We start from the raw sequence: 25,511 nt of genomic DNA on the forward strand, positions 1-25,511 counted from the left end.
GACCTCAGGCTCGAGGCTAAGGCAACCAGCAGAGAAGGGCATCCACACCTCCGCATCTTAATAAAGACTTTAAAGACCCCCCAGTTGCCCTGCTTGATGCAGGCTGTTGCAGAGGCAGATACACAGCGGTTCAGTATGGAGCCTGGCTCCAGGTACTAGTGCCAAGTGGGATATACCCATACAGCACCTCTCAGGCTTTGTGCACCTTGCAAAGGGGAGTGTGTGTCATTCTCAACTCCTTCCTGTGTGTGCAGAAACCCAGAGCTGAGGGAAATGGGAGGATCTCCAGTGAGAAGTGAAGGAAAACCTCCTGGTAGGGCCAACAGAGACTTTGCTGTGATACAGCCTAAGTAGCATCACCGCTGTCAGAGCTGGCACTGGGCATCGGATGTTCCACTCACTGGGTGATTTTCATGCCCCATTCAGAGAAGCAGAACAACCACTCTGTAAAAGCAGCCTTTTTGTGCTTGTTTTCTATTTTAGATGAAAATAAAAGCATTTCTGTATCTTTTGATCTGTCTTGCTTCCTTACTGACACTTTCAGGATGCTCACAAGCATTTGAGTACAGTGGGTCCCCATAGGTCAGCAGGGTCCCCAGGACTCCTGGGGAAGTGCAGCCATGCAGGTAAAACTAGTAGCAGTGAAACAAAGCAAGGATGGCATGCATCCCCAGCCCTTCTCAGCCCTTCCTCTGCCTGCCTCACCCTCCTAAACATCACTCCCTGTTCAATACAAGCCTCAGAGTGTGGAGCTGCCAATGTTTGTGTACACGGCAGGCTCAGCCATGGGAGTACGTCGGGCTCCTGCCCACCTGCGGCAGGTATCACAGGGCTGAAGCTGCTCACCAGAGCAGTGGCATTGCAGTTCTGCCTCCTCTTGCTGCCCTGCCCAGCTGCGACGGCAGCTCAGCTCCCACCCTTGCTCTTTGTTAACCACTGAATTCATCTGACAACTCAAAGAGAGAGAGAGAGGGGAGAGACCCCGCGGCCTGCCGTGGCCGGCGCAGTTCCCTGGCTCCCCCTCTGCCCTCATTTGCAATGCTTGAGTGGGGATTTCTCTATTTACTAAGCTAACAATGTGGGTTCCCAGGGCCTGGGTTGATGATGACATCCCGGCGCTGGTGGGTGGTGGGGCCGGGGGGGCAGTGAGGGCTGGGGGGGGATTGCATAATGCTGAGGCAGGCGTGGGAAACCACAGCATCTGCGAGAAAAGTCTCTGCCAGCCGCTTTGAGCATGGCTCAAAGGGCTCCTGGGGAAGCCACGGGGCAGAGGGAGCCCCGGGGACCCAGTGGCAAGGGGACAGGCTCAAACCCACCTCCCACGACCCCAGCCCTGCTGAAATGTCCCCACAGAGCGAGGGGTGGCTAACGGCCCTGCTGCCACTGCCTCCATCCCTGGAAGGGTTAACACGGGCCGCCACGGGTCTGCTCATTACAGGGTTAAGGGGGAGATGGCACTTGCAAATCCCTCAATTACCCAGGCCAGAAGGCTGCTCAGGAAGAGCTTTATTAACGGTTGCCGTCTTCATTAACCGCTTCTCCACAGCTGCCTAATTACGGCCGCCATTAGGCTTGTAGGGTCTCCCCACCACTGCCCTGACCCCCCAGCCCTCTGATTAACCTTAATTACACCTCCATCCCCAGGAACTGGGTGTTCACCTGAGCAGGGCCGCGGCCGGGGGCTTGAGGGCTGCCTAATTGCGGGCATCCCCAGTGGCATGGGGAGGGAGCCGAAGGCAGCCGGTGGCCAGCCGCCCGCGGCACGCCAGATGTTCGCTGCTGAAAAGCAGAGGGCTGCCCTTGCACTGAGCTAAGCGGCGGCAATGAGATCGGTAGCAGGGCATTGAGGGAGGCGGTGAAAGGGTTTCCCACCTGAGCCGATGGGGCTCGGCCGGGAGGAGAGCGGGGTTTGCCAGTGATGGAAGGCAAAGGATGAGGGATGGGAGATGCTGTGGGTGCTGCTGTTCATCCCCCAGTGCCCATCCCTTCCAGGATGCTCAGCACCCTTCTGGGTGTCCCCCTCCAGCCTTGTTTTTCTCCTTTGATTAGGGTATGGGGTGTTGTCCAGGCTAGATGCAGCACATGGGGACATCCATCCCTGGAGGTGGCTGTATGGTGCATGCCCATGCTCGGTATTTCAGGCAAGGCCACCCTGCTGCCCTCCAGCTCTGCCATCCCCAGGGTGCCACGGCTCCTCCAGGACAGCCCCAGCCTGACAGGCCGCCCCTGCCTCCTTCCATAAAGAAGATGCTGCTGCTTTTCTTCTCTCCCGCACCAAACAGTGCGAAGCACGGCTCCTTGGGTGCTGGGAAAATGGAGCCGCTTTCTCTCTCTCCTGTGCCATGAGATGCCCCCACCACCTTCTTCCTCCTCCTCGTCACACACCTCCCTTTTGGGAGCAAAAAAAAAAAAAAAAAAGAGATAATAAAGTTCTTATTTCCACCACATTTGCCATTTCCTGGTCTAAGTAAAGAGTGTCATAAGAGTGACAAGCTAAAAGCCACTGATTACTGTGGATTCATGGCATTTATTCTCCTCGTGAAAAGAGCAAACATCAGAAATAATGTGGTCCGGCCTGCCTCGGAGCCTAACCCTGCAATTAATCAGCATTCATGTGCAGAAGGTGCACGAGCATCTGATATGCAGAGAGGGAGTAATTAAAGGCAGATGCAATCTCTGCTTCCCTCAGTCCTGGGGAGGGCAACCGTGCCCCCCCCCCCCCCCCCCCGGGGTGCAGCCCCCCAAAGTCACCACCATGGCTCCCTTCTTCCGCAGCAGCTGGTCACGCTCGCCCTGTCTGCCTTTGCTGGGTGCATCAGGGACAGACTCTGCTGCTGTTGCTGGAGTGAGCTGGGCAATAGGCACCCTGTGTCCCTTGGCTGTTCGGGGAAGCGAGCGGGTGGGTTTGGGGATGTGGTATTTAGGCAAGCTTCCGATGCCTTGAACCCTGACATGGCTCGGTGACACTGCCAGATCCCTGGAGAGGGGGATTGCTGCGGGCTGGGGCTTGTCCGGGACTATCGCTGGCCTCCTCCCGCCGGGGTCTGCCCCGCTGCTCCCGCTGATCCTGTCGAGACCTTTAATCCGTGGGGGATCAGCAAATTAATCCACTAAAGCATGAAGGGCCTGAGCTGTGTTTAATCGCTCCCTTTTGTGTCAGGGGACGGCTAAATGACCATACAAGAGAAAAACCCACAGAGGGGTCAGAGGGGAGGCGGTGGGTGATTAACCCCTGTCACCTCCCTCCAGGCTGTGGCGCGGGGCGAGACAGGGCTGAGCCCGCAGCTCGGGGCTGGGGCATCGCGGGCATCATTTGAGCCAGCGTCCCTGTGCGCCCTGATGCTCCGTGTCCCCAGTCAGGGGTGGCATTGCGGCCCACAGCACTCTGCAGCCCCCCAGCATGGCTGGAACTGCCCCAGCCACAGAAGAGACAAGCTGTGAGAGGTCTCAGCCAAGCTCCCAGCAGACTAGCTGTTATCATGGCAATTACCCCCCATACGCCCTTTGGGAGCTATTTTGGCCGAGAGGTCGGCGGTGCTGACAGCGGCCGAATCCTCCCCTTGCCCCCAGGGAGGAGGAGCCGTGCTGGGGCCGGGGGGGTGGGGTGGGGGGGGCTGCTGAGCAGAAGCCGTCTGCCTGCTCCAGCACAGATTGTGCCAACGCGTGGTTGAGCGCGGCGAATGCTCGCAGCCAGCACCCTTCAAAAATATCACTTGGGGAACAAATGACACCACCTCCCCCTCGCCATCCTCGCACACCAACGCCCTCGCCCCAGCAGGGGCGGCCACACCAGCCTGGGTGCCGTGGCCCCCAAGTCCCCCCCTCCCATTTTCTTCAAAAGGAGAATAACCTGCAATATGTATATATATATTTTTTTCCTTTCTGGAAACTAATGGGCTCCTTAAATAGCAAAAATTGCACCCTGTAATTAAGATCTTGCTTTTTAAATGATTAATCATTCTAACCCCTTCCAGCGGCATCCCACTTACTGCTGCTCTCATATTGAAATGCAGATCTGAGAGGGAGGGAGCCGAGCAGGTCTGTGGAGAGGAGCAATTAAATCTTCCAGCTGTCGCTGGTCCACCCCATCCTCCGTTTTTTTTGGGAAGCCCTGGGAGTTGTCCGCAGGGCTGGCTCCATGCCCTGAGCCACATCCCCCTTTTTGATCTCCATCCTTCTCCCCACCTCCAACCCTTCTTTTTCTGTTGTCTCTTGGTTTCTGGGCTCGGTGATACTTCCTCACAGCAAGGTCTGACCTTCCTTTCCTTGGAAGTGCTGTCAGCTCCCCAAAAAGCTGCATGTCCCCCTATTCCCAAGTGAAAGGGGAAAGGATATGAATGCTGGGTTATGGTAACGTCAGCCAGGGGCTGTAGAGAACCGGCGATCCCTGCCCAGCCCATAACAACCAGCTGCCTGTTTGGGCACTGCGTTTTGTGCTTCTGCCTATGCCAGTGCTTGCAGCCCTCCAGGGTCTCACCCTCCTGTCCTTCTCTTGGAAACTTTCCCCTGAACCACATTCCATTGTGAAAAATCAAATCCTGCAAAAGACACCCGTGAACATGTGCCACCTCCCTGCAAGGGGTTCCCCACAGCCTCAGCACTTCGCCTCCCTCATTCACACTTCTGTGGGACCAACTATGGCTTTCCCAGGATGCTTCAGCAAGAAAACTGCTCAGCTGTGTAGAAACCATGACCAAAAGAAGCTCCTCTCGCCTAAATCCCTCCTGTAGACCCTCTCTAGGTTGGAAGGGATCCTTCAGGTGTTTTCTAGAAGCATCCAGTTCGTTCTTCAGCCCATTGTGATGAAGCTATGACTGGATGGAAGTCAGCCAGGGGAAAATATGCCTGGTTTCACTCCCCAGCAGTGTCAGGCTCATGGCTTGGGAAGGCCAGGCTCCCTCCTGATCACCACCTGATTGGGAAGGACCTGGGATGTACATTTCTGTTTCAATTCTCTGCAATAAATCCCCCTTTTGTCACCCCCTCAAGACAGTCCCATGGCAGGTCTGCGAGGTGGCTGGGACTCCAACCCCCATCTACACAGGCCAAGGAGAAACCTGGTACCCCAGGTTTATTGAAGTCAGTACAATAGACACAGAGTTTCTCCAAGAAACCAGAGAAGGGCGTCACTGGAGTTTCTGTGACCGAGTGTCTTGTATCTCTCTGCCAGTCTGATTTTTCTAATATGGAAAAGGAGACGAGACAGGAAAATGTGTAACCATGTGAGATGGGGGAAAGGGAATGACAAAAAGAAAAAAAAAGAGAGGCTGGGATGGGGAAAGGGTGCTCCCCATAGAGTGGAAATGAGAGGAGAAAATACTTTCTCAAGGAGGTGGGAATGGGAAGCAGGCTCCTGTGTTACTTTTGTCTCTGAAATGCTCCTGGACTGCACCTGTCTTCTCAAATGTTTCCAAAAAACAAAGATTCCCAGAAGATTTGAGTAAGGGAGAGAGACTGGAGCTCCTCTGGACCATCCATCATCCCACGGTCACCAACCACAGTGCATTGGGCCGGTGCAGCACTGAGCACTGGGGGAGAGCACAGGAAGGATGCTCCATGGGTCGGGGCAGCAAGGAGTGAGCCTCCTCCATATGACAAGTAAGACACCATTAGCCCTCAGCAGCAGCATTGTTTCCACTCTGATTTTAGGCTTATTCTTTATTCTAGGTTGCAATGCCTAGCTATGACATGGCTGTAGGATAGGACATGGTTCTCCTCACCAGGTACTGACCTCAGCCTGCCAGAACATCCCAGGACACGAAGGCATTATTGCTGATGAGGTCGAGGGGAGTTCCAGCCCTCCACCCTCATCCTCTCCACATGGATATATCTGACAGGGAAGAAGGTCCCTATGTACCTTGTCCCTGCTGAAGAGAGCCTTGGTCTTCATGGTCACCAGGTTGGCTTGTAATGGTGTGGACAACACTGACCTGGGCTTCAGAGGCCTTTTTCCCATGATAAAACACAGGTGATATCAACAAGACACATAACAAGCTATGGGGAACCAAGCAGAGCATGAGCTGCCTTCCCAGATGGGCTACTTCTTGCAGTCCCCATGCTGCTCTGACACCCTCTCTTATGTAGTGTGGATTCTCCAAAACACCCAGTAATCCTCCAGGATTTTAAGGCCTTAAACGTCCATTTTGTTGGTGTTTTGGCCTTGGTCTTGCTGGGAAAACCAAAGCAACCAGGTGTGGAAAGGCTGTGCTCCTTGTTCGTATGGCCAGGAGGACTGCAAGGGTTAACCCATGGGAAGCGGAGGCGGGTACAGAGTCCTGATGGGACCAGATTCCCAGAGCACCAGGAGGAAAGTCAGCAAACCCCACCAAGCTCTCAATTTATGGATCGCCGCTCCTCTGCATGGCCCCTTTCTTCCTCCTTTTTCTACTCCCTGCCCCAAGTTGCAATACACAGGACCCCAGCCCATCCCCGAGCCCCCTCCATGCCATCATTTGCATTTTCACCAGCCTTGATTAATGCCAGAGCCTGTTTATAGAGTTACAATCTCCAAATTAGGTTGCTGAAGGCATCCCGGGCCAGCCCTGGAAAGATCTCAGTGGCTGAAAGGAGCCATAACTAAGCCTCAAGCAGACGTCTTTATTCAGCTGTAATTGACGTTTAACAGACGTCTGTAACTTCGTCTGGACTTATAAAAAAACCCAAAAAAAAGTTCTCCCCTCTCTTTATGTTCCCCCCTTTTATCCAGCAGTCAAAAGTGTAAGAGCCCACCACACCGGCCCCACTCGGTCAGTGTGCAGCAGGGGCCGTGACAATAGTGGGGCTGAGACAAAGCCGCAGCCCACGCTGCACACACTGGCGCCTTGTATGTCTATTTACCTCCTAGAGTGGTTTATGCTAATTTATTGGCGAGCAGCGACCACTTCTGCATACTGATGTGCCATGACTTCTTTCTGAGCGGGGGCCCTCGTCTGCAGGGAGGCCCATGGGGGGACCCCCTTCCACACTGGCGGCGCCCCAGGAAAGGATGCTGCAATGCTCAAGGCTCCCCATGTGCCCCCAGCCCATCCGAGCTGCTGGTTTGATTGCATGATGGCTCTTTATTTTGGTCCCAGTTGGACACAGGGTGCTGATACTGTCCCTTTGCACAGGGATGTTCCAGGTGCTGGAACAAAACCGAAGTAAACCAAACCCATAGCCATAGGTTGGAGCTAAGGGCACAGAAAGAAACGCTACAGATAGCTGTGGAGACAGCCGGATTTTCATGTAAATATACTTCTACCGTGTTCTGCTGACATGTGTGAGTATGGGAGGGTGCTCACAAGTCAGGAAGACACTAGAAATCGGGATAAAATTATTTTCTTCTTTCCTGAGTGCTTACATTGTGTACTATTCTTTGCTGCACAATGGTTTATTTCAGCACTGGGACATGAATTCTCTGGTCAGGTTTTACCGACTAGTCCTTGAAGGCAAATTTTCCTTTCTGACTCAAGAAGATGCGGTGCCACCCAGCCCCTGGCCAGAGAAGAGCCCCTGTGCTCTCCTGCAGATGATCAGACCATCAGGAAGACAGTCAGGTCTCTCTCTGCAGACCACATCCTTCCCAGACAAGGGTTTTACAGAGCATTTTCAACATCGAGACTACCCAGACTTAAAGAGTAAATTGGTTTTAGTGTTTCAGGATTCCCCAGAGAAAAGTGAAGTCGAATGGGGAGCTGCTGCTCTCACCCACAAAGCACCTTCCAGCACCTGCCAAGCACAAGCCAAAGCAAAGCCAAGGCCTGGAGACAAAGCCAGGAGAAACAACTGAGGCAAAAGGCATAAAGTCAAGAGCAATCAGTTTCGATACTGGGGACTTGCTGTTTGTAGCATATGGAGATCCTAGAAACCTGGTCAGTGCCATGATGATGTGAAGGTTGGGGACAGTTCAGCATGAGCACTGGGTCGTTGTATTGCGGATGACAGAGTGAACGAGTAGGGTACTTTATCCAAGAGGAACACATACCGTCTGCAGGCTTAACAAAACAGTGCGACAGGAAGCTTTAAGATGTATGTCAAAAGTCCTTTGGCCTCCCCAGGAGAGGATGAACGGTGTGCTCCAGCTCCCCAGTTCTTCTACTGCTCCTCCACACAGTCAATTCCTGGCTGCAGAGCAATGCAGGACACCTGTCTGTGCAGTGGAGGATGTGTCTCATGGCTAGCAGAGCCAGCCAGAAGACAGAGAAACCAGTCCTGATATACCATACAAGTGCTAAGGTTCCAAAGCTGAGAGCTTGTCCCTGCCGGTGCAGCTAACAGCCAGAAAAAAAGGGTGACAGAGAGTTAATTGGACAGGTGGGACTGCAAGAGATGTCGTGGAGGTCAGCAGACCTCACCTGTGCTTCGCTAGCTCAAGCCTAGAGAGACTTGAACATGGCCTTGAGAAGCTGCTGGCTGGAAGGGATTTTATCTAGGGTGGGTGCCCATTGCCAAGCATGGCAAGCAGCCCATGCAGCTGCTGCTATCCATGGCAAGCACAAACCAACAGAGCTCACCATAACACCACTGTCCCCCCCAGATGTCAAACATAGGTACTCCTTTTCCTGGGAAGAGTGGAGAAAGTCATCATGCCTCTGATGCAACTTAGGACAACCTCAGGGTGCTGGGAATCCTGTCCCACTGCCCACGGTGCTGGAGGTGGCCATGGCATTGGCACCGGCACTGCTCCTTCAGACACCAAGGGACCACTCCCCAAACTGGAGGAGAGCTCAGCTCGCCAGAGAAGCCAGTTTTTCATCTGCTTTGTGCTGCTAAAGCTACAGAAAGGGGCTGTATCACAGCCACCGATCCAGCCTTTTGTGTTTCTAACCCGAAGGATCAGGATTTCTTTCCTTTTTGTGCTGCTCAAAGCAGCAGCAACTTTTGCAGCCCCTCTGGCATCCTTCCCTGGGGCTTTTCACACCAGCTGGGCACAAAGCATGGCTGTGGGGAGGGAGCAGATTGTGGTGCTGTGCCGCAGTGATTCCCCATTCCTGTGGAAAAAGAAAGAGCCTCCCTGCAGGTCGCTTCCACAGTCCACCTGCATGTCAGTGCAATGAGTCCTCGTCGCCTCTGCCTGTCTTGAGATCAAGGGCTCACAGGAGTCTGAGGTCAAGAAAGTCTTCCCAGGCCGAGGTAGGGACAAGGGGTTTTCTCCAGGCTTCCTACAGCAGTGGAGAGGGAGAATTTCCCATGTAGGGCTGAGCACAAAGAGCGTGAGCTGCTGTGCATCGGTAATACCCAGGGGTGCCTTCACTCAAGGCCAGCAAGGGAGGTTCGGCAGAGGCACTAGTGGGTCACTGGAGGGGTTACAAGCATGAAGGAGAGCCTCCTTCCTCCCAGCGCAGCACCCTGCCTTCGACAGAGGGCAGGCAGGGCTCTGGGAAGGTGCCAGCTCAGGGCCTGGCAGCCTGCAGCGCTGCCTGCACTGCTGCCTTGCAGGAGAGGAGGGAGATGTGAGCACCATGTCTTAGGCGAGGGCACCTCATGCTGGCAGCTCCAGAAATAGCCTGGAAAGCCTTTGTTTTAATAATTTCCCTTCTTTCTTGCAGGGCAGTTGGCTCCTGCTGGGGCCGGGTGGGAGAGGATGCTCCAGAGCAGTGAGGCTGCAGGGACCAAAAAGCTGGCCCAAGCCTGCACATCATCTTACTGTTTCCTTTGCCACATGTCCCCCTGCAAGTCCAAGCCCAGAACCACCCCTGCATGATGCAAAGTGAGGCTTTTCTTTAGCTACCAGCACCAAGCACCCTCCAGGGCCATCTCCCCAAGGTCCTGCTGCGCTCTAACCCACCGGGACGTTTGGGCTATGGGTATGGCGGGGGCTGCTCTTCTGCAGCACAGCTAGGGACACCCCCATGTGTGGCAGCAAACCCCAGACATTTAGGGCTGAGCCCTGACCCCAATGCCCCAACCCACCCTCTAAAGGCTTCTGCATCTTCCTTTTCCTCCCAGGGCTAGCCACCTCTGCAGGGGCATCCCCAGGCCTCACCAGCGAGCTGTTATCTGCCAGTCAAAGGTGGGTGAGAAAAGAAACCCCCCCCTAAAAACAAGATGTCTGGTGTGAATCTCCTGATCCTGCTAACCCAAGGGCTCCACTGGAGCCGGCCGCATGTAAGTGGCGGCCCTGGGTCTCACTTAGCAACAGGGCACGGAGCAGCCTGTGGCTGGCGGGAGAAAAAAGGGTCTTTTCTTGTCGGTGAAAGATTGATCGTTGGGCTGAAAGTGGCCCCTCCCCTCTTTCAAATACTTGTCAGCAGGGAGAATACAGCTTAGATACTGGGCTGATCAGATCATGGCTAATCTGTTATTCCTGGCCGCGAAAACTGCCGGAAGACTTTCAAACAACTTCACTGGGAGCGTGTGCGGCAGGAGGTAGCAGGCAGGAAGACAGCAAGCAACTGGCAGCCCCGTGCCGGCATCCCCAGGACACCTCCTGCCTGTGGGATGTGTGGGCAGGCAGTAGTGGTCCCCCACCCCATGCCAGCATGGGCTGGTGGCATCCTCTGTGCCATGGGCAGGGGCGGCAGAGGGGAAGGGGTTGGTGCCAAGTGGTGGGAATGGAGTGGCTGGCCAAAGTGTCCCCTGTGGTGAAAGCTGGGCCCTCCTGGTTGCGTGTCTTTTTCTCCCAAACCAGGTGGCTTGGAAATGTTTGTCACTGTGGAAGGACATCTACCGCGTGTGTCCGGGTGCCTTGGCATTGCAGAGAGTACCAATGAAAAGGTGGCCAGCTCAGAGAAAGGTGCTTTTCTGGTTACTCCCTCCCACTGGGCTGAGATGTGTGCAAGGGAAAAAATAGACCAGACAATTTGAACAATTCGTACTCATGATTTGCAGGAATTTCACGTGGTGGCCCAGATTCTGCTCCTGTACATGGGGGTACATCAAAGAGATGTGGTTAGGAGGAGAGGTAGGAGCACGCTCACAAATACCTCCTACAAGCCCTGCTCTGCCCAGCACTGGGGCCAGTGTGAGTAGACAGCCCAGGGGACAGTGGCAATGCACCCTTACAGCCAGGACCCCACCTCTCCCTACAAAACCAGATTAGATAGACCTGCTTTAACCATTGCCACTGCACATGCAGGTAAGACCTGATCTCCAGGCCTGGCACATGCTGCTCTGCCTCTCCCCAAATGCTGTGCATGCCCATGCATCTTGCCCATCCACATCACCCTGATCCCTAGCTCTTTTGTTGTCACTGCCTTGCCCTGGTGCATACCACTGCCAGCCTGGCTTTAATCCTAAACCTACCTCTTCTGGGCTCAGCACTAACTATGGTTATTGTGCAGGACCTGCTGTGGAAATGGACCCTTGGTGGGACAGCTCTGACTGGGACAGAAGGGAAACTACCCCAAAATGGCCTGAGCTGATGGAAGCCTGTGGGAGAGGGACGGATGCCCAGCGAGCCTGGGGACTGGCCCACACCCAGGCAGGCTCCTCTTAGTCAGGAATAATTAATTACCTTCTCAAGGATCTTAGCTTCAGCCCTTCCCTGCTCATGCTCCAGCCTAGGAGAGGAGGGAGGGAGGAGACGGCAGCGAAGAGGGTAGAGAATTAATTGGACATTGTGTTGGGAATCGCCTCCTGGTCGCTGTCAATCTTGGGAGTGAACAGCCTCTTGTCTCACTCAATAGGAACTTTATATGGTCCTTTAATCCTTCAGTCCGTATTGTCAGAGCTTCCCCCCTCCTCCTGTCTCTCCTTCCCACCGCAGGACTTTTGATGACCCCAGCTGTCTGAGGCAATACAAAGAAGCCCCTTAACTAACACCCTGTGATCTATACAGGCAATAAAGAGCTCCCCTTGACAAGGATTTGTGGGCAGAATATATGCAAATGCCAGGAGGTGTGCGGGTGGGGAGGTGTGCCGAAAAAGCCTCTGCGCAGCAGGGCATGTCTTGAGGCACTGGGGATGCATTGGCCCAAGCAGGGATACGGTGCAGGTGAGGGATGGCCAGAGAAAATCAGGGCTGGCCAGGCCTGGCTGGACATTGCACAACCCCGCCATGGGCCAAAGCAAAGAGGAGTGCCCCATTCATCTGGGCTGCAAGGCTAAGGCATCCATGGGCATGTAAATGTGGGGCTCCTGGCCCATGCGCCCCTGTGCTTTGCTCCTCCACGGCCACCCCCCGAAGTCAGGAGGCCATGCTCCTTCCCACATTAGCACATGAATGGGGTTAGGGGTGGGGGGGAGGCGGGAAGGGGGGCAAGCCCCCACTGTCCACTCAAGCAAACAATTTGGCTAGCAAATTGACATAATTACAAGGGACAGAGAGAAAAGAAAGGCAAGCCCCCTCCCCTGCGCTCCAGAGGGCCCGACCCCTGCCGAGTTACTTAGACCCTTTGTACAACTCAATGCTAGGTACTGATGAGGGGACGTATGCCCTTTTCAAGGGCCCTAAGCGACTGGCTGCCCTAATCTGATTACAATTTACAGCGCTCCTTCAGAAGGGGCTGGAGTGGCGCTCATGCAGGCGTGGACACGCCGGGTCCGACATGCACGTGCTTGCACCAGTGTAAAGGTAGATGGATGTGCGCAGCAAAGTTAGATGGATGTACATAGTGATACAGCGACCGGCAGGCTGGCATGCGTGTGTGACTGCATGCTGACTTCGCTGGCAATGTGGACAATGTGGTTTTCAGTGTGCCAGTTGCACGTGGTCAAGAAAGCTGAAGGCATGTGGGTGGGGACACAGGGCTTTGTACGCATGGGCACACCGCCAGCAGATCTGTCATGGCCAGCACCTCGGGCATGCAACAAGCCTGTTTCAGCCCCAGTCTCGGGCTTGCACCATGTACCTGCACCCATGCACACCAACACACATGTGGGCACAGATATAAGCACATGATCCCGCTTCTCCCGGGCAGGCCTGCAGATGGGGACCATCTGCAGAGGCATGGGGTTCCCCACCGGGAGTGGGGGACAGTAGAGGTGAGCAAAGGCCTTCCCCCAAAATCTCTGCAGCAGCTTGCAGGAGCGGGAGTGCGAGCAAAGCCTACCACCTGCCTATTAAAAGCGGGATTAAATGATGCTGTTCTCCCCCCACCCCCCCGCCCCCTTCCCGCTCTTTCTAACATCATCCCCTTGGGGAAACCACCACCTTTACATGAGATTTTCCTTTTTTTTTTTTTAACTTCTTTTCTGCTCCGTGCCCCATAGATCCCAGGGGATTAGCAGCCAGGCTGGGCCTTCCAGACTCCTTGAAGGAGGGTTGTTTCAGCCAGCCCCCCCATGGGAACGTGCCCCAGGACAACTTTGGTCAATGCCTCCGGTGCTTCCCAGCCAATTTGTACCACCTAATCCCCGCGGGTATCGACAGCCCCTTTCTCACACGTCCTCCCGCCTGCCCCTGTCGGAGCAGCCCCAATCCTCTGCTCTCTGTGCTCCCCCGTTGAGAAGCCCTCTGTCCACCGCTGGGGCCGCGACCGCACTTCAAACATGTCTGCCCGACCCTGCCATTGTTTGCCAGGGAATTAAAACTGCAGGCCAGCCCCAGCAAGTGATTTAGGTACTGAGACCAGACTGAGCCCCGCAAGACCACGAGCAATAAAACGCTTCGCTGCCCAGCAGCCTGGGCAATTTAGGTGTCTTCCCACGAGGAAGAGGCAGAGCCTGGAAGGATGGGGAGCGGGGTCAGGGCTCTGTCTGCTGGCACATGCACACAGGGCAGGACTATCTCCTGGCACTCAGAGACCTGCCCCACCAGAGATGTGGGCTGGCCACCTTGCCAAAGCAACAAGGGTTGCTCAGTCTTTGCAGTTACTGATCCCCACGCCCCCTTGCAAGCTCCTGGGAGGAAAGACCAGAGGCCGCGGGGGCTGGACACAGTATCCCCACAGTGGGACACTGCCTCCCTGGGAGCTGGCATGGCTGGAGGCTAGCTTATCTGGGACGTGACCAGAGGCTCAAACGGGGTGAGACAGAAGGGCACTGGCCTGGAGAGGCAGTAGGAAATGCAGTGCCCAAGAGGTCTGCTTTGCTTTCAGGTGGTATTGAAGACTTGGGACAAAAAGTTTTAAGGCTCCACTTTTGAAATGAGATTGTCTACAGTGCCTGCCAGTAAATGTCCCCGTGATGGTTTCTGACAGGCTCTGTGGATGAAGATGTGAACAGAAAATGGCTGTTACATCCTTTCCCCAGTGCAAAGAGGCTGTGAGGAGATCTCCTTCCTTCAGCAGATCCCAGCACAGGGAAATCAGGAATTGCCCCCATTTTCCCATCCCTGCCTTGGGGGAAAGTGTGCAGCTCAGCATATACTCAGCCTCTGCAGGGATCATTCTCTGGAGACCATTTCTAACCCCTGTCAGGCATCTCCTTTGCCATCATAAAATAATATACAATATACCACCAGCTGGCAAGAGGGCTAGAGCTCCTGACAGCCCAGCTACAATATTTCTGAATTTCCCCTTAGCCAACAAACCCTTTCCCTGCATCCCACACCACTGCCGTGCTTGAGACCTTGCCTATGGAGGGTTTTAGGCCTTTTCTTATTGTGTTACTCTTCTTTTTTCAACAGTGGGGTTGTCTCAGGCCAAGCACAGGCAATGCTGGTTCAGAAGAGAGCAACTCCTGCGCCTGGCTGTCCCCGTCCCCACGCCATGGCAGGGGAACACAGTGTTTCGGCGCCTCCTCCTCTGTCACAATGTTTTTCAGCTCCACCAAGCAAAGTGTCCAATTAGAGCAGAGCCTCTTGCTTCCATCTTTGCCGACATTTAATTAACATGCTGCTGCTGGCAGCCGCTGACAAATTCCAGAAACATGTTGTAAAGGGTTTTTGTCTTTACCCAGCATGGAAAATGAGGGTGTCATATCCCGAGGGGATGTGAATAGCTACTTTTGACTCCCCCCCTCAGGTGTGAGAATTACAGCTAGACGCGGTGAAGACACCTATCAGCCCTCCTACCTCCTTCTCCCCCCTCCCCCCCCCCCCCTTTTCTTTTCTCCTGCTCCTCATATCACATCATCCTGGAAAACACGCAGGTTTTAGGCCTGATTTTCATTACTGTCTCCCCCAACTCTGGCTGAAGCCTGATGGTCCGGTTAAGAGCCTGTCGGCTGTGCTCTGGCTTTGGGCTGTTCCCTTCAGGATAGCACCGGTAAGTGGAAGGAGTGGTCTGATGACACTGGAAGAAATGGCTGAAGCCAAAGACAAGGAAAGCGTCTGCCAGCCTGCACCATACCTGCAAACAAGGCTCCCAAGGAGCTGATGGAGGCCTCAGCAGAGCACTTGAGAAGGTGATGGTGGAGGCATGTAAGTGTGGCCAGACTCAAAGCTGGCTCTTACCCGGGACTTGGATGGCAGCGTGAGCATGGGGACAGATGCTGCACCCCAGCACAACCCCCCACAAGAAAACCACCAGCCTGGGCTGTGCTTCCCACACAGGCTCAGCCCCTGCTGTGGAAAGTCTGGCTGTTGCCTAGACCTGCTGTATTTTAAGGTGACAGGTCCTAAGTGTCCCCACACCCTGCATTATCCCTGCATTGCCATCGCTTGTGCATCCACTTTGGCCACGGGCACCAGGAGTGTCCCAGCGCCTCTGCTTTACTCCCAGCAGCCAAGAGCTCTCCCAGCAGCTGCCCTGTGCTGCCAGCGGGAGAGATGGGGTCTTGGTGACATCCCACCCTGCTCCACCACTTGCACAAGGGAGCACAGGCCCGGAAAGAAGAACACGTTTTGATTTTATTTGCAACACCTCATTACAAAAGCGGAAGAGAAGGTCCAGGCCTCATCGCCATGGGTAGAACATGAGCCTTTGCCCCACCAGGAGCGGGGCGCAGAGTCCTGCGGTGGAGGATTAGGCGGCAGGGGCGGCCCCGCGGGCGGGAAGATGGCGGGCAGCCCCGCCGCCCCCTGAGGAAGCAGCGCCCTTGGCGGGGGGCGGCGGAGGGCTGCGGCCGGCTCAGGGCGAGGCGGGTTTGTCGGGGTTGTGCATGTGGTACACGTCGCTCTCCTCGTCCTCCGGCACCTGCGGCGCGGCAGAGCCCTCAGCGCCCCGCCACAACGGCCCCTCACGCCGCGGGGCGACAGCGCCATCTTGTGCCTCCCGCCCCCTCCCGCCCCGCTCCCGCGGCCGGGCACGCCTCACCTCCCAGTAAACGTCGTCCTCAAAGCAGTTCTCGGCGGCGGGGTCGCCCCAGACAGGCAGCTTCAGGATGGCCCCTGGAAGCAGGCGGGCAGGACGGTGGGCAGGGGGCCATAATGCGTGTGGGATGCAGGCAGGGTGTGGATGGCTGGAGTCCACCCGTCCCGACAGCAAAAGGGGCAAACGCAGCCCTGGTGTAGTGCTTGGAGCCCATCACCCCTTTTCTCCAAGCCCATTTGAGCTTGCTCCCTGCTCGCTGCCTGGTTTCCCCTGCTTGTGTGGGCTTTGGTGTGGTCCTGCTACAGGGTATCCAAATGTGAGCAAGCCGGGGGCTGCAACCCTTGCAGTGCAAGTGGGAAGGACGCAACCAGCCACAGGCAGGAGTACATGGACACCGCCATTTCAGCCACAGGCTGGACTCAGCCCTCCCCTCTCCGTGCTCCCCTCGTGCTTACCTACAATGGCACCCCCGGCGAAAGCCATCAGCAGAGACACCACAATGCCGGCTGCCTGGAACCCTCCTTGGACACTGGGCGTCCGTGTCTGGTACGGGCCAGTGAAGTCAAATGCCTTGATAATCCTGCCAAGGGCAGAAATGGTGAGGATTGTTCCTGACAGGAGACTCTGGTTCTGGAGGAGCCACGTTGCCCTGCTCCCTCTTGGGGACACCTCCCTAGCCCCATCCCTCTTCTGCAATGGACCAGGAGAGTGTCACAATGACACAAAACACCACTGGCTTCCTTCTCCTTGGGCCCCTGGCAAAACTTTACCTAGGAGGAGCCCAAAATATAAACATTGTATTTCAGACCTTCAGCCCTACATGACCCCCCACAAAAAATGCAGGGGCGGAGGGAGGAGCACTTCCCCACCCACTGTGCCTCAGATAATGCCAAGGAGCAGGGTTATGGCTCACTTCTGGAGGCAACCAGAAGTCAGATGCAAGAGATGAGTCTTTTACACTTTGGTAAGCCCGACACAGTCAGTGAACCCATGTTTTCAAGGGGGAAAGGGGCAACTCTGGACAATTAGCAAGGGCTGTTAATTGCTTCTTGCTCCCAGTGCAAGGAGCCCCAGGTAAAATCTGTTCTCAAGGAAGATTTTCAAGCTGTCTTACCCTTCCTTTCCATATATATCCTCTGTGGCTGCAGCTGCAGTGATGGCCCCAACTATGCCTCCAATAAGGCCCGGCATGCCGTGGAGGTTGTGGATGCCACATGTGTCCTGGATGTGCAACCTGGACTCCAAGAAAGGCTGAGGGGAAGGGAGGTAGAGAGAGATCAGGAACATGAGCACAGCCCTGGGAAGGATTAGTTCCTTCTGTGGAGGAATGGGATAAGCAGAGAAGGAAGAGTGGTACTGTGTCCCACTTAAGAGCTAAGGGCTTGTAGACAAAGATGTGAGCCAAGCTCAAGATAAAATAACAACATATCCTTCAAACACTCCCCTGTTGGGAGATTGAATCTTCCTGAGCATTTTGGGGTGGTAAATGGAGTCAGAAGGGCATCTATGTAACTGATAGTGGGAAGCAGGAACCCTCAAAGGGAAGTGAATCCATTCCTGGTCTCCTTAGTAGGACCAGGGCTGCAGACGCCTAGAGCAGCACTCACCGTGAGGTAGACATACCCCACCGTGGTCACAATGCCACTGATGAATCCGACAATGAGGGAGCCATATGGAGTCAGCATCATCTCTGCGCTGGTGCCCACAGCGACGCCACCTGCCAGTGTTGCATTCTGGATGTGGACCTGCAGAAGTAACCGCTCTGTCTTGGCATCTTGGGGAGATTGCAATTGCTCAGGGATGGTGCAAATGGTAAAGCGGGAGAATCAGCTCTGAAAATGCTTCCAGAGGAAATATCAGGGCCCATTTTCCTGCTTGTTGGTGAAAAACAAGAGAAGAACAGGCAGCCTCTGCAGCACAGGCGCACATAGACTCCCACTCTCCGTACCACACACATTCTTTGCATCCACAAATCTGGGTGGGGAGTTGTGATGAGATGGAAATTGTCTCACCCATGTGTCATGCAAGCTCTGCTGTCACAGAGACATGTCACCCACACACATAACACATACAAGTCAGCCCCCCGATTGCTCACAAGCTGCTGCGCAGGCCCTGCTCGGCTTGCTGGAAAGTGCTGCCAAACATAGTTCTGCAACATGTCCATGAGTGCCTCTCTGGGCAGATCAAGTCCAGTCCCTGCTGTGAATCAGGTCCACCACATGTAGGGCATCGTCCTGCACCTCAAGCACTGCAGGACTCACTTCCACCTACTTATTGAATAAAGCCTCTGGGTTTCTGCCTGGATGCTGGCTGCACCACCACACCCTGAAACCCAGTATCAGTTCAGCAAAGGAGAAGTGCCAATTGTTTCCTGGACCCTCAATCAACCTCATTATAAGTCCCCTGGGCAGCGCAGGGCTCTCTGCTCCCAGCTTACCATGTCAAGCTTGCCTTTCTTCTGCAGCATGCTGGAGAAGGCAACTGTGGTGAGGACACAAGCAGCCAGCGAGCAGTATGTGTTAATGGCAGCCCGGTGCTGGGCATCCCCATGCTCAGAAATTGCCGAGTTAAAACTGGGCCAGTATAGCCATAGATACAGGGTACCTAGTGGGATGGGGAGGAGGGGACAAAGAAAAGAAAGGGAAAAGAAAGAATACAGGGATTGAAAAAAACCTCTAAAGAAGATTTTTCTACACAGGGGATAGTTAAATTCTGTAGCCCTGCTGCCCTGGACCTGCACCCCCCATGACAGGACCATCATCAGGAGGGGCTGGCAGAGAAGGGAAACCAAAACATGTCCTTGTCTTCCCAGGCACCATCTCAGCTGAGCCGCTGATGAAGGAAGCTGAGTACCTCTGAGAGGTGGAAGACTGGGATGCAGAGCTTCTCAGCCCCAGACCCTGGTTTGGTTCTCCCAGAGACACAGGAGGGACCAGCCCTCTCCAGCCAAGTGGTCTGCATGTACCAGTGCCCATGAGGCAGGAGAAGACTCACCGATCATAGCGAAGAGGTCAGAGTGGTACACGGAGCCCTGCTTGTCCTTACTCTGCTCCAGGTTTGGTCTGTACAGGATGCGTGTCACTGTGAGGCCAAAGTAGGCTCCAAAGGTGTGAATGGTCATGGAGCCACCTGCGTCCTTAACCTGCAGCCATAGGAAAATAGAGGTTTGCTTCTGCAATCACCATTCATTCTGGAGCTGAGGTCTGGTTTGCATCATGCCCAGCTGACCACTTATCCTTCCAGCCTTCACCCAGTCATGGGAAGAAGTGGACAAAAATGCTCTGGTCCCCCTATCTATCCTGCTTGCTTGGTCCTGTGCACAGTCATTACATTCCTCTTAGCTTCCCCTTGGAAGGCATCAAAGCAGAGGGGAGTTTCTGACCTGTCCCAATGGCAAGTGGGTTGCAGCAATAGCCAGGTTGGCTCCCATGTGCACTCTGATCCTCTGGGAGTTCATTTGCTTCCCAGCCCTCCAAGCCCTGTCTTGGAGGGCAGGAACCCTGCCTCCATCAGCAGACATCTTGTCATCCTTGTCACTTGATCTCCTTCTACAATGCCCATATTCCAGCAGGGAAAAAGATGAGAGGGAAATCTCAGGCACAAAGAGAATAACTGGCCCTTTGTGCTAAGACTCCCTGTCCACCTCTGGAGCCACAGTGAAGGGACCCAGTGCTCTTTAGTTGCTAGGCTTGTGTGTAAAACTCCGGGAGGTCTCCCTGCTCATGGAAGTAACCCCCACTGACCACCTCTTTTCTAATCTATCTACTTTTTCTGCCTGAATTCTTGCATTTCAAATGCTTATGAAGGCAGTGGCTTGGTGGAGCCATAGCAAAGGGAGACAATTTGCAGATATATGGAGAGGAAGGAGCAGAACCAAATGGGTGCTGCCTAAAGCCTTACATGAAGCAGGTTGAGGAGAATGTACTCATTCACTGAGAAGAGCGTGACTTGAAACAAAGTCATGACGAGGAGCTGAATGGGGCTGGTTTTGCCCAGGATGGCCCCAAAGGCAATGCACACAGAGCCCACACAGAAATCAGCATTGATCAGGCTGGAAAAGAGGAAGGATAATTGTAGTTTAATGAGGACATGCTCTTCCATAACTGACCCTCACTCACCCCCAGCTCTAGAGATCCCACCCAAAGACAAACAGGTGATTAGGAGCCAGCCCTGGATTTCCTACTGGCGTTCCTCCGATCCTGACATACTGTCCAGGAAAGGTGCTTTCCCCCAGATTATTTAAATTTTGTGTATTATATATGTTCTCAGCACTAGCGTCCATGGTGCTTGGCTTGGGACTAAGGGGTGACACTCATTTCACATTTCCCTTTAGGCAGTACCACCATAATGGCTGGTACCTTTGGTCTGAAAGATGGAAAGCAAGTGGAGGCATGCGGAGGGAAGACAACATTTTAGAGACTCATTTGCACATTGGGGCAGGTGCTGCTAGCTGCTTGGCTCCCATCCCAGCACTTCCACTCGCCAGTCAAGAGGTGGCATCCCAGAGCCCATCTCCTCCTTACTTCTCCACTCCAATGAGGATCTTCCCGCTCTTGAAAGAGTGGAACCAGCCTTGCATCAGGAGAGCCCACTGGATCCCAAAGGCAGCAAGGAGGAAATTGAAACCCACGGCTCCAAATCCATAACGCTTGAGGAACACCATGAGGAAGCCAAAGCCCACAAAGATCATCACGTGGACATCCTGGAAAGCTGTGCATAGAGAAGGGACCATCAGCTCTCTGGGGAAGGCAGGGCTGTGAGTGCTGTTTGTAGTTGGCGGTGAAAGGAAACTAACCACATCCTTGGCAGTAGGGGGAAAATTCAAGGGAAAATATATGTTTGTCCCGTGTCTCTGCATTTCTAATTCTGAAAATGGTTCAACTTTTGGAAACTGGCTTTTAGTTAAAAGGCTCAGTCTTGAAAGTAAAAAATGTTTATTAAAAGCTGCATGCAAGAGAAGACTGGAGACTAATGGAGTATAAAAAGGAAAACATTTTTATATTCAGATTGTTTTTTCCCCTTTTGTAAAAAACTCAGAAAATGTCATGTAAAATGAACAGTGAAGTTTTGTTAAAAACACATGAATGGTCATTTTGGGTAGGTCCATCCAATGCAGTGGTGATGGCTCAGAGCAAGAAGAGTACAAGAACAAGGGAAGTTTACAAATACATTTTTAAATACCACTGAAATCAGTGGCAAAATACCCTTGAGACCAGTATCCTACCTTGTGAGATTTGGAGTGCTTAAACCAGAGAGACCCAGTTCTTCCTACAAATGCTCAGACCTGCTAACTCAAGCCCCTCAGATGCCCTTCCCTGGGGGAATCCAAACCTGCATGAGCCTCTTGAATGAACTTCTCGGTGCAGTAAACCTGCTGTACTTTTTAATGCTGCACATTTCTATCAGATAAGAATCGCTTTGCAATTAAGTGAGCTGAAACACTGCATGCTTACAAATTGAACCATACGAACTCTCACACTGGAGGCCACTATGCCCATGAAAAGAGCAGGAGACCCAAGGCTGGGTTCCCCCACTGGGAGACTCCCACCAGCAAACCCACACTATAGAACAAGTAAACACAGCATCAACGGAGCTACGCCAGCAAGTTCTGCATTATGCAGCACACAAACCATTATAGCCACTATAACCAGCAACATCTGTGCACCTCAGAGAAGGCACAAGCTCAGAGCAAAGGAAATGCAGGGACTGAGAGTCTGTGCCACCCCGAACCTGTGCTGAAATCCAGCAGCCCCAGATCCGCTCCCTCAGGGACAGTGGGATTGTATCTGTTGCTTCCTGTAAGGGCTGGGTGAGATTTGGGTGAGGTGTAGCTCTGCTGAAAGCCATGGCTTTTGTCCTTTGGTGCTTTACAAGATCTTGCAATTTGCAGAAGGACAAGCATTTGGACAGGCTCCAGCAATGTATTGCCATCTTGCAGAGCAGATTAATCTGCTTGTTTTTAACAATGTCCCCCATGCCTATGAAATCGCTCATAAAAAAAGGAAGGAGACAAGATCAGCAGCTGGCACTGTTCAGCAGAGGTCACTTCAAATGCAGTTCTCCATGTGCCTTAAGAACCAGTCTTCCTAACTCTGTTTTTACCATACAATCCCACAGACTTTCCCTCTGCAGCTGTATTTATTTTCCCCACCTCTCTTCTCCAGTGTAAGCAACACAATACACAGCTAGAATTATCTGTTGCCATTTGCATTATATATTCTCACTTTCATCCTAAAAGCAGAAGTACACAGGTCAGAGTTAAAGCTGTGGACTGTGCTCCCTCTGAAAACACAGCGGATCCCTGCTGTGTTTTAGACCCTGTACAAACCCAGGAGGAATAGCAAGTCTTTCTTCAAACTGCACCCAGTCTAAAGGCTTTTTCTAACCCTTGCATTGGTTTTCCCTTGGGAAGAATAATGTTGGCATCACTGAGGCAGCCCAGGTGCTGCCATGCCCTAAAGGTTTTGTGACCCTGCTTTTGCGGGAGGATAATTGCCGTCACTATTGAAAGGAAGTGTTTGGGCTTTGGGAATGCTGCCTGTGCTGAAGAATCTAATTTCTTTTCCCTAGAGAGCAGAGAAGTCACCCGTTAGGGAATATCAATGTGCGATTCAAAATGAGAAGGAAATGTCACACTGACTGGACCTGGCAATGGGCATCACCTACACAACTGTGCATAGGCTTCCCTCTACCTGCCTTCCCCATCATCTCTGAGCTTGGAGGACCTGTCAGTTTGTCACTCCTATCCCACTGCCATTGCAGACAGGTCCTATGGACAGCAGCAGTTGCAGACACATTAATACAAATGATCCTCTGGTGTTCAGCAATCTCACTGTCTTCTGAGCAGCGCTGGATAGACACAAGAATCAAAATGCCAGGGCTCAGTCGCCTTGCCATGTTTGCCCATCTTTGCAGAGAGAGAATATTTCTGATTAGATAATGGAGAAAAGCCATCTGTGCTTTTGGGCACGTGAGCCCTTCCTGAAGTCTGAAACAGAAATGTAATTCAGTGCTAAACTGAGCTAAGCAGTTGCTCTTAGGTTGATTTAGTTGTGTGAATCCATGCAGCCATTTGAGGGGGAATATCTGGCGCTGCAGAGGAGGGGTGGGATATGAGGACAGAAGAGATGTCACATCTTCAGCTCCTACAAGCTCTTTCTTGGACCCCTGACGTCCTCCAAGAGCAGCCCTCAGCCACTGCTGCTGCTTCACACCAACCTGTGTGGGGTTAGTCCCAAGGGCAGATCTCAAGGGAGAGCCCAGCGCAGTCATGGCCATACACTAATGCAGAGGCCGGCTGAGCAGCAGGTTTCTGTAAGCAAATCCTTTTCTGAACTAGCTAATCCTCAGCAGCTACAGGTTTCTATAGCTCCTTTGATTTAGCAGGTGTTTTTAATGGAAATGTTCTAAATAGATGCATGACTCAGGCCTGTTGCTTCCTTGGAAACAATTGCCTACAGAAGCAGCCTGTTCTGAATGGTTCACAAAGATGACCAGCCCTGGAGATCAAAGCTGGCCAAAGGCACCGCCTGGCCAGAAGGGCTTCAACCACCTGAATAATCGCCGTGGCAATATGATGTAGTGACCGAAGAGCCCTAGGAACCTGGCGGGTTAGGAGGATTCCGGCATCGAAATGCCAGTAGCTAAAGGGCAATTTAGTAGTGAGGGGGAGGACGTAGGAAGGGGAGGAAGATGTCACAGGATCTCGACAGCCGTTCCTCCGTATGCACAGAAAAGCTTGCTCTGATCCATAGCTGAGGGAGGGGGCAGCAAGCCGAAACTTGCAGGGTGCTGGGAAAACGTCAGCCCTATTCCTGGAAGAAAGACGTCATATACTGGTGTCATGCTACCCTGCTGACAAAGCCCCAAGAGCACTGGAGGGCCATGAGGCTTTTCTCTTGCTCTTTGGTGCGCCCCAAACCAGCCTCAAGGCAAGAGCCCGACTTTCCAGCAATCAGTGGAGACGTTGCCTCTGACAGGCTCTGCCACGGCATGGGATGTGATGGGTTGGGATGGGATGGGGACCAGCCAGCACCAGGACTAGGCTTCCCAAATACTCACATGGGTATCGGAAGTAGAAATCATTCTCTATGTCACTGGTCACGTTCATCTTTCGCTTCTCTTCCTCCCAATGTGCGTCAGCTTCGGGGCCGAAGCGCACGAAGACCCCGAAGAGGACGATCATGGCCACCTCCCAGAGGAGGCATACGAGTGGGAGCCGCCAGCGCATATACGTGTTCTTTGCCATCCCCTGGTGCCTTGGCCGCTCCATCCACAGGGATCCCTGGGGGCCTGGCAGACCGTGTGAGCCCACGTCCCCCGTGCTCGGCCAAGGCGGGTGACATATATAGGTCGGAGAGGGTGAGGTGGGGCCCAGGGAGGTGCCTGCGGCAGGATCACATTTCAGAGTGTGAGAGCTTCAGCAGGCTTGCTCTTCTTGCCCTCCTTCCTCCCTGGGAGGAGGGACAGATCTCTGCACCTTTTCCCTGAGCAGCTCAAGCACCTCTGAGCCCTGCCTTCCTGGGGACGAGTAGATGTGAAGGCCAGTGTGAGTGGGGAGTGGAGCCCGGGCGTCCTGCCCCCTGCTTTGCCCAGCCCCACACCCCTTCCATTCCCCTTGCAGGAGCACCCTGACCACCACAGTCCCCAGCACCCTCCCTCCCTGCACTGAGTGCTCCCCTCACGAGCCCCACCCTCTCCTGAGGGTGGAGGCAGGGTGCCCCTTGCTGCAGCTCTCAGCTGTCCCCCCACCATCTTGTGGGGCACAGCAGTAGCCCCAGGAGACTCTTTGCCTCAAGGTGAGACCGTCCTGCTCCGTGCTTTGCAGCATGCATCCAGACAGTCGACCACACCGTGCGAGTCAGGGTGGACGTGAGCAAGACAGGCTTGCCACCCCATGCAGGGCAACTCCCAGAGCCTCTTGGGCAACACCAAACTGTCACCAGGGCCCATTTCCTCCTGGGAGCCTCTGTGTGGGGAGTGGAGGTGGGGGGACACAGCCTTGCTGCAAGGGGGTCTGCCTGGGGCTGCCCACCCCCAACTCAGAGCAGCTGGCTCTCTTTGACCAAGAGTGAATGGGGCTGAGCCCAGGGGCCATGCTCCCTTCTGTTGACCAGGAGAAAAATGAGCTGTGGGGCCTCTCCATGCCCCTGCCAAGGCAGCCTGAGTCACTGGGTGCTGGCCCCACTGTGGGGCAGTCCCAGGAGGAAGATATATGCTTTAAACGAAACGCCAAGATCCTGCATGCATGCACAGACATGCAACGGCCCTGTCAAGGCTGCCATATATCTATAAGGATATATGTGACACATGTCCCATCATTTCCCGGAGTGATTTACCCAGTGCATCCTCCCATGAAGACAAGTTGGACTGGGGCTGCATGAACCAGGGCAGTACTCTGAGAAGGTGCTGGAGGTGGGACTGGACACCTCAGAGCTGCAACCTAAAACACCCCCT

General features: G+C 53.9%; 1 protein-coding gene across 1 annotated transcript; it reads right to left on the reverse strand.

The window, feature by feature from the left end:
• Positions 1-15,626: 15,626 nt before the first annotated feature.
• Positions 15,627-24,549, reverse strand: RHCG (Rh family C glycoprotein). The gene is made up of 10 exons (XM_064455837.1): positions 24,117-24,549; positions 20,579-20,765; positions 19,956-20,106; positions 19,050-19,197; positions 18,493-18,659; positions 17,663-17,800; positions 17,170-17,306; positions 16,511-16,635; positions 16,059-16,132; positions 15,627-15,938 (listed from the first exon to the last, which is right to left on the reverse strand). Exons 1-10 carry the CDS (start codon positions 24,325-24,327, stop codon positions 15,873-15,875), a joined length of 1,404 nt encoding a protein of 467 aa, XP_064311907.1. The 5' UTR covers positions 24,328-24,549; the 3' UTR covers positions 15,627-15,872.
• Between the last annotated feature and the right edge of the window lie 962 nt (positions 24,550-25,511).

The sequence above is a fragment of the Phalacrocorax carbo genome, chromosome 7 (assembly GCF_963921805.1).
Source record: "Phalacrocorax carbo chromosome 7, bPhaCar2.1, whole genome shotgun sequence".
NCBI lineage: Eukaryota > Metazoa > Chordata > Aves > Suliformes > Phalacrocoracidae > Phalacrocorax > Phalacrocorax carbo.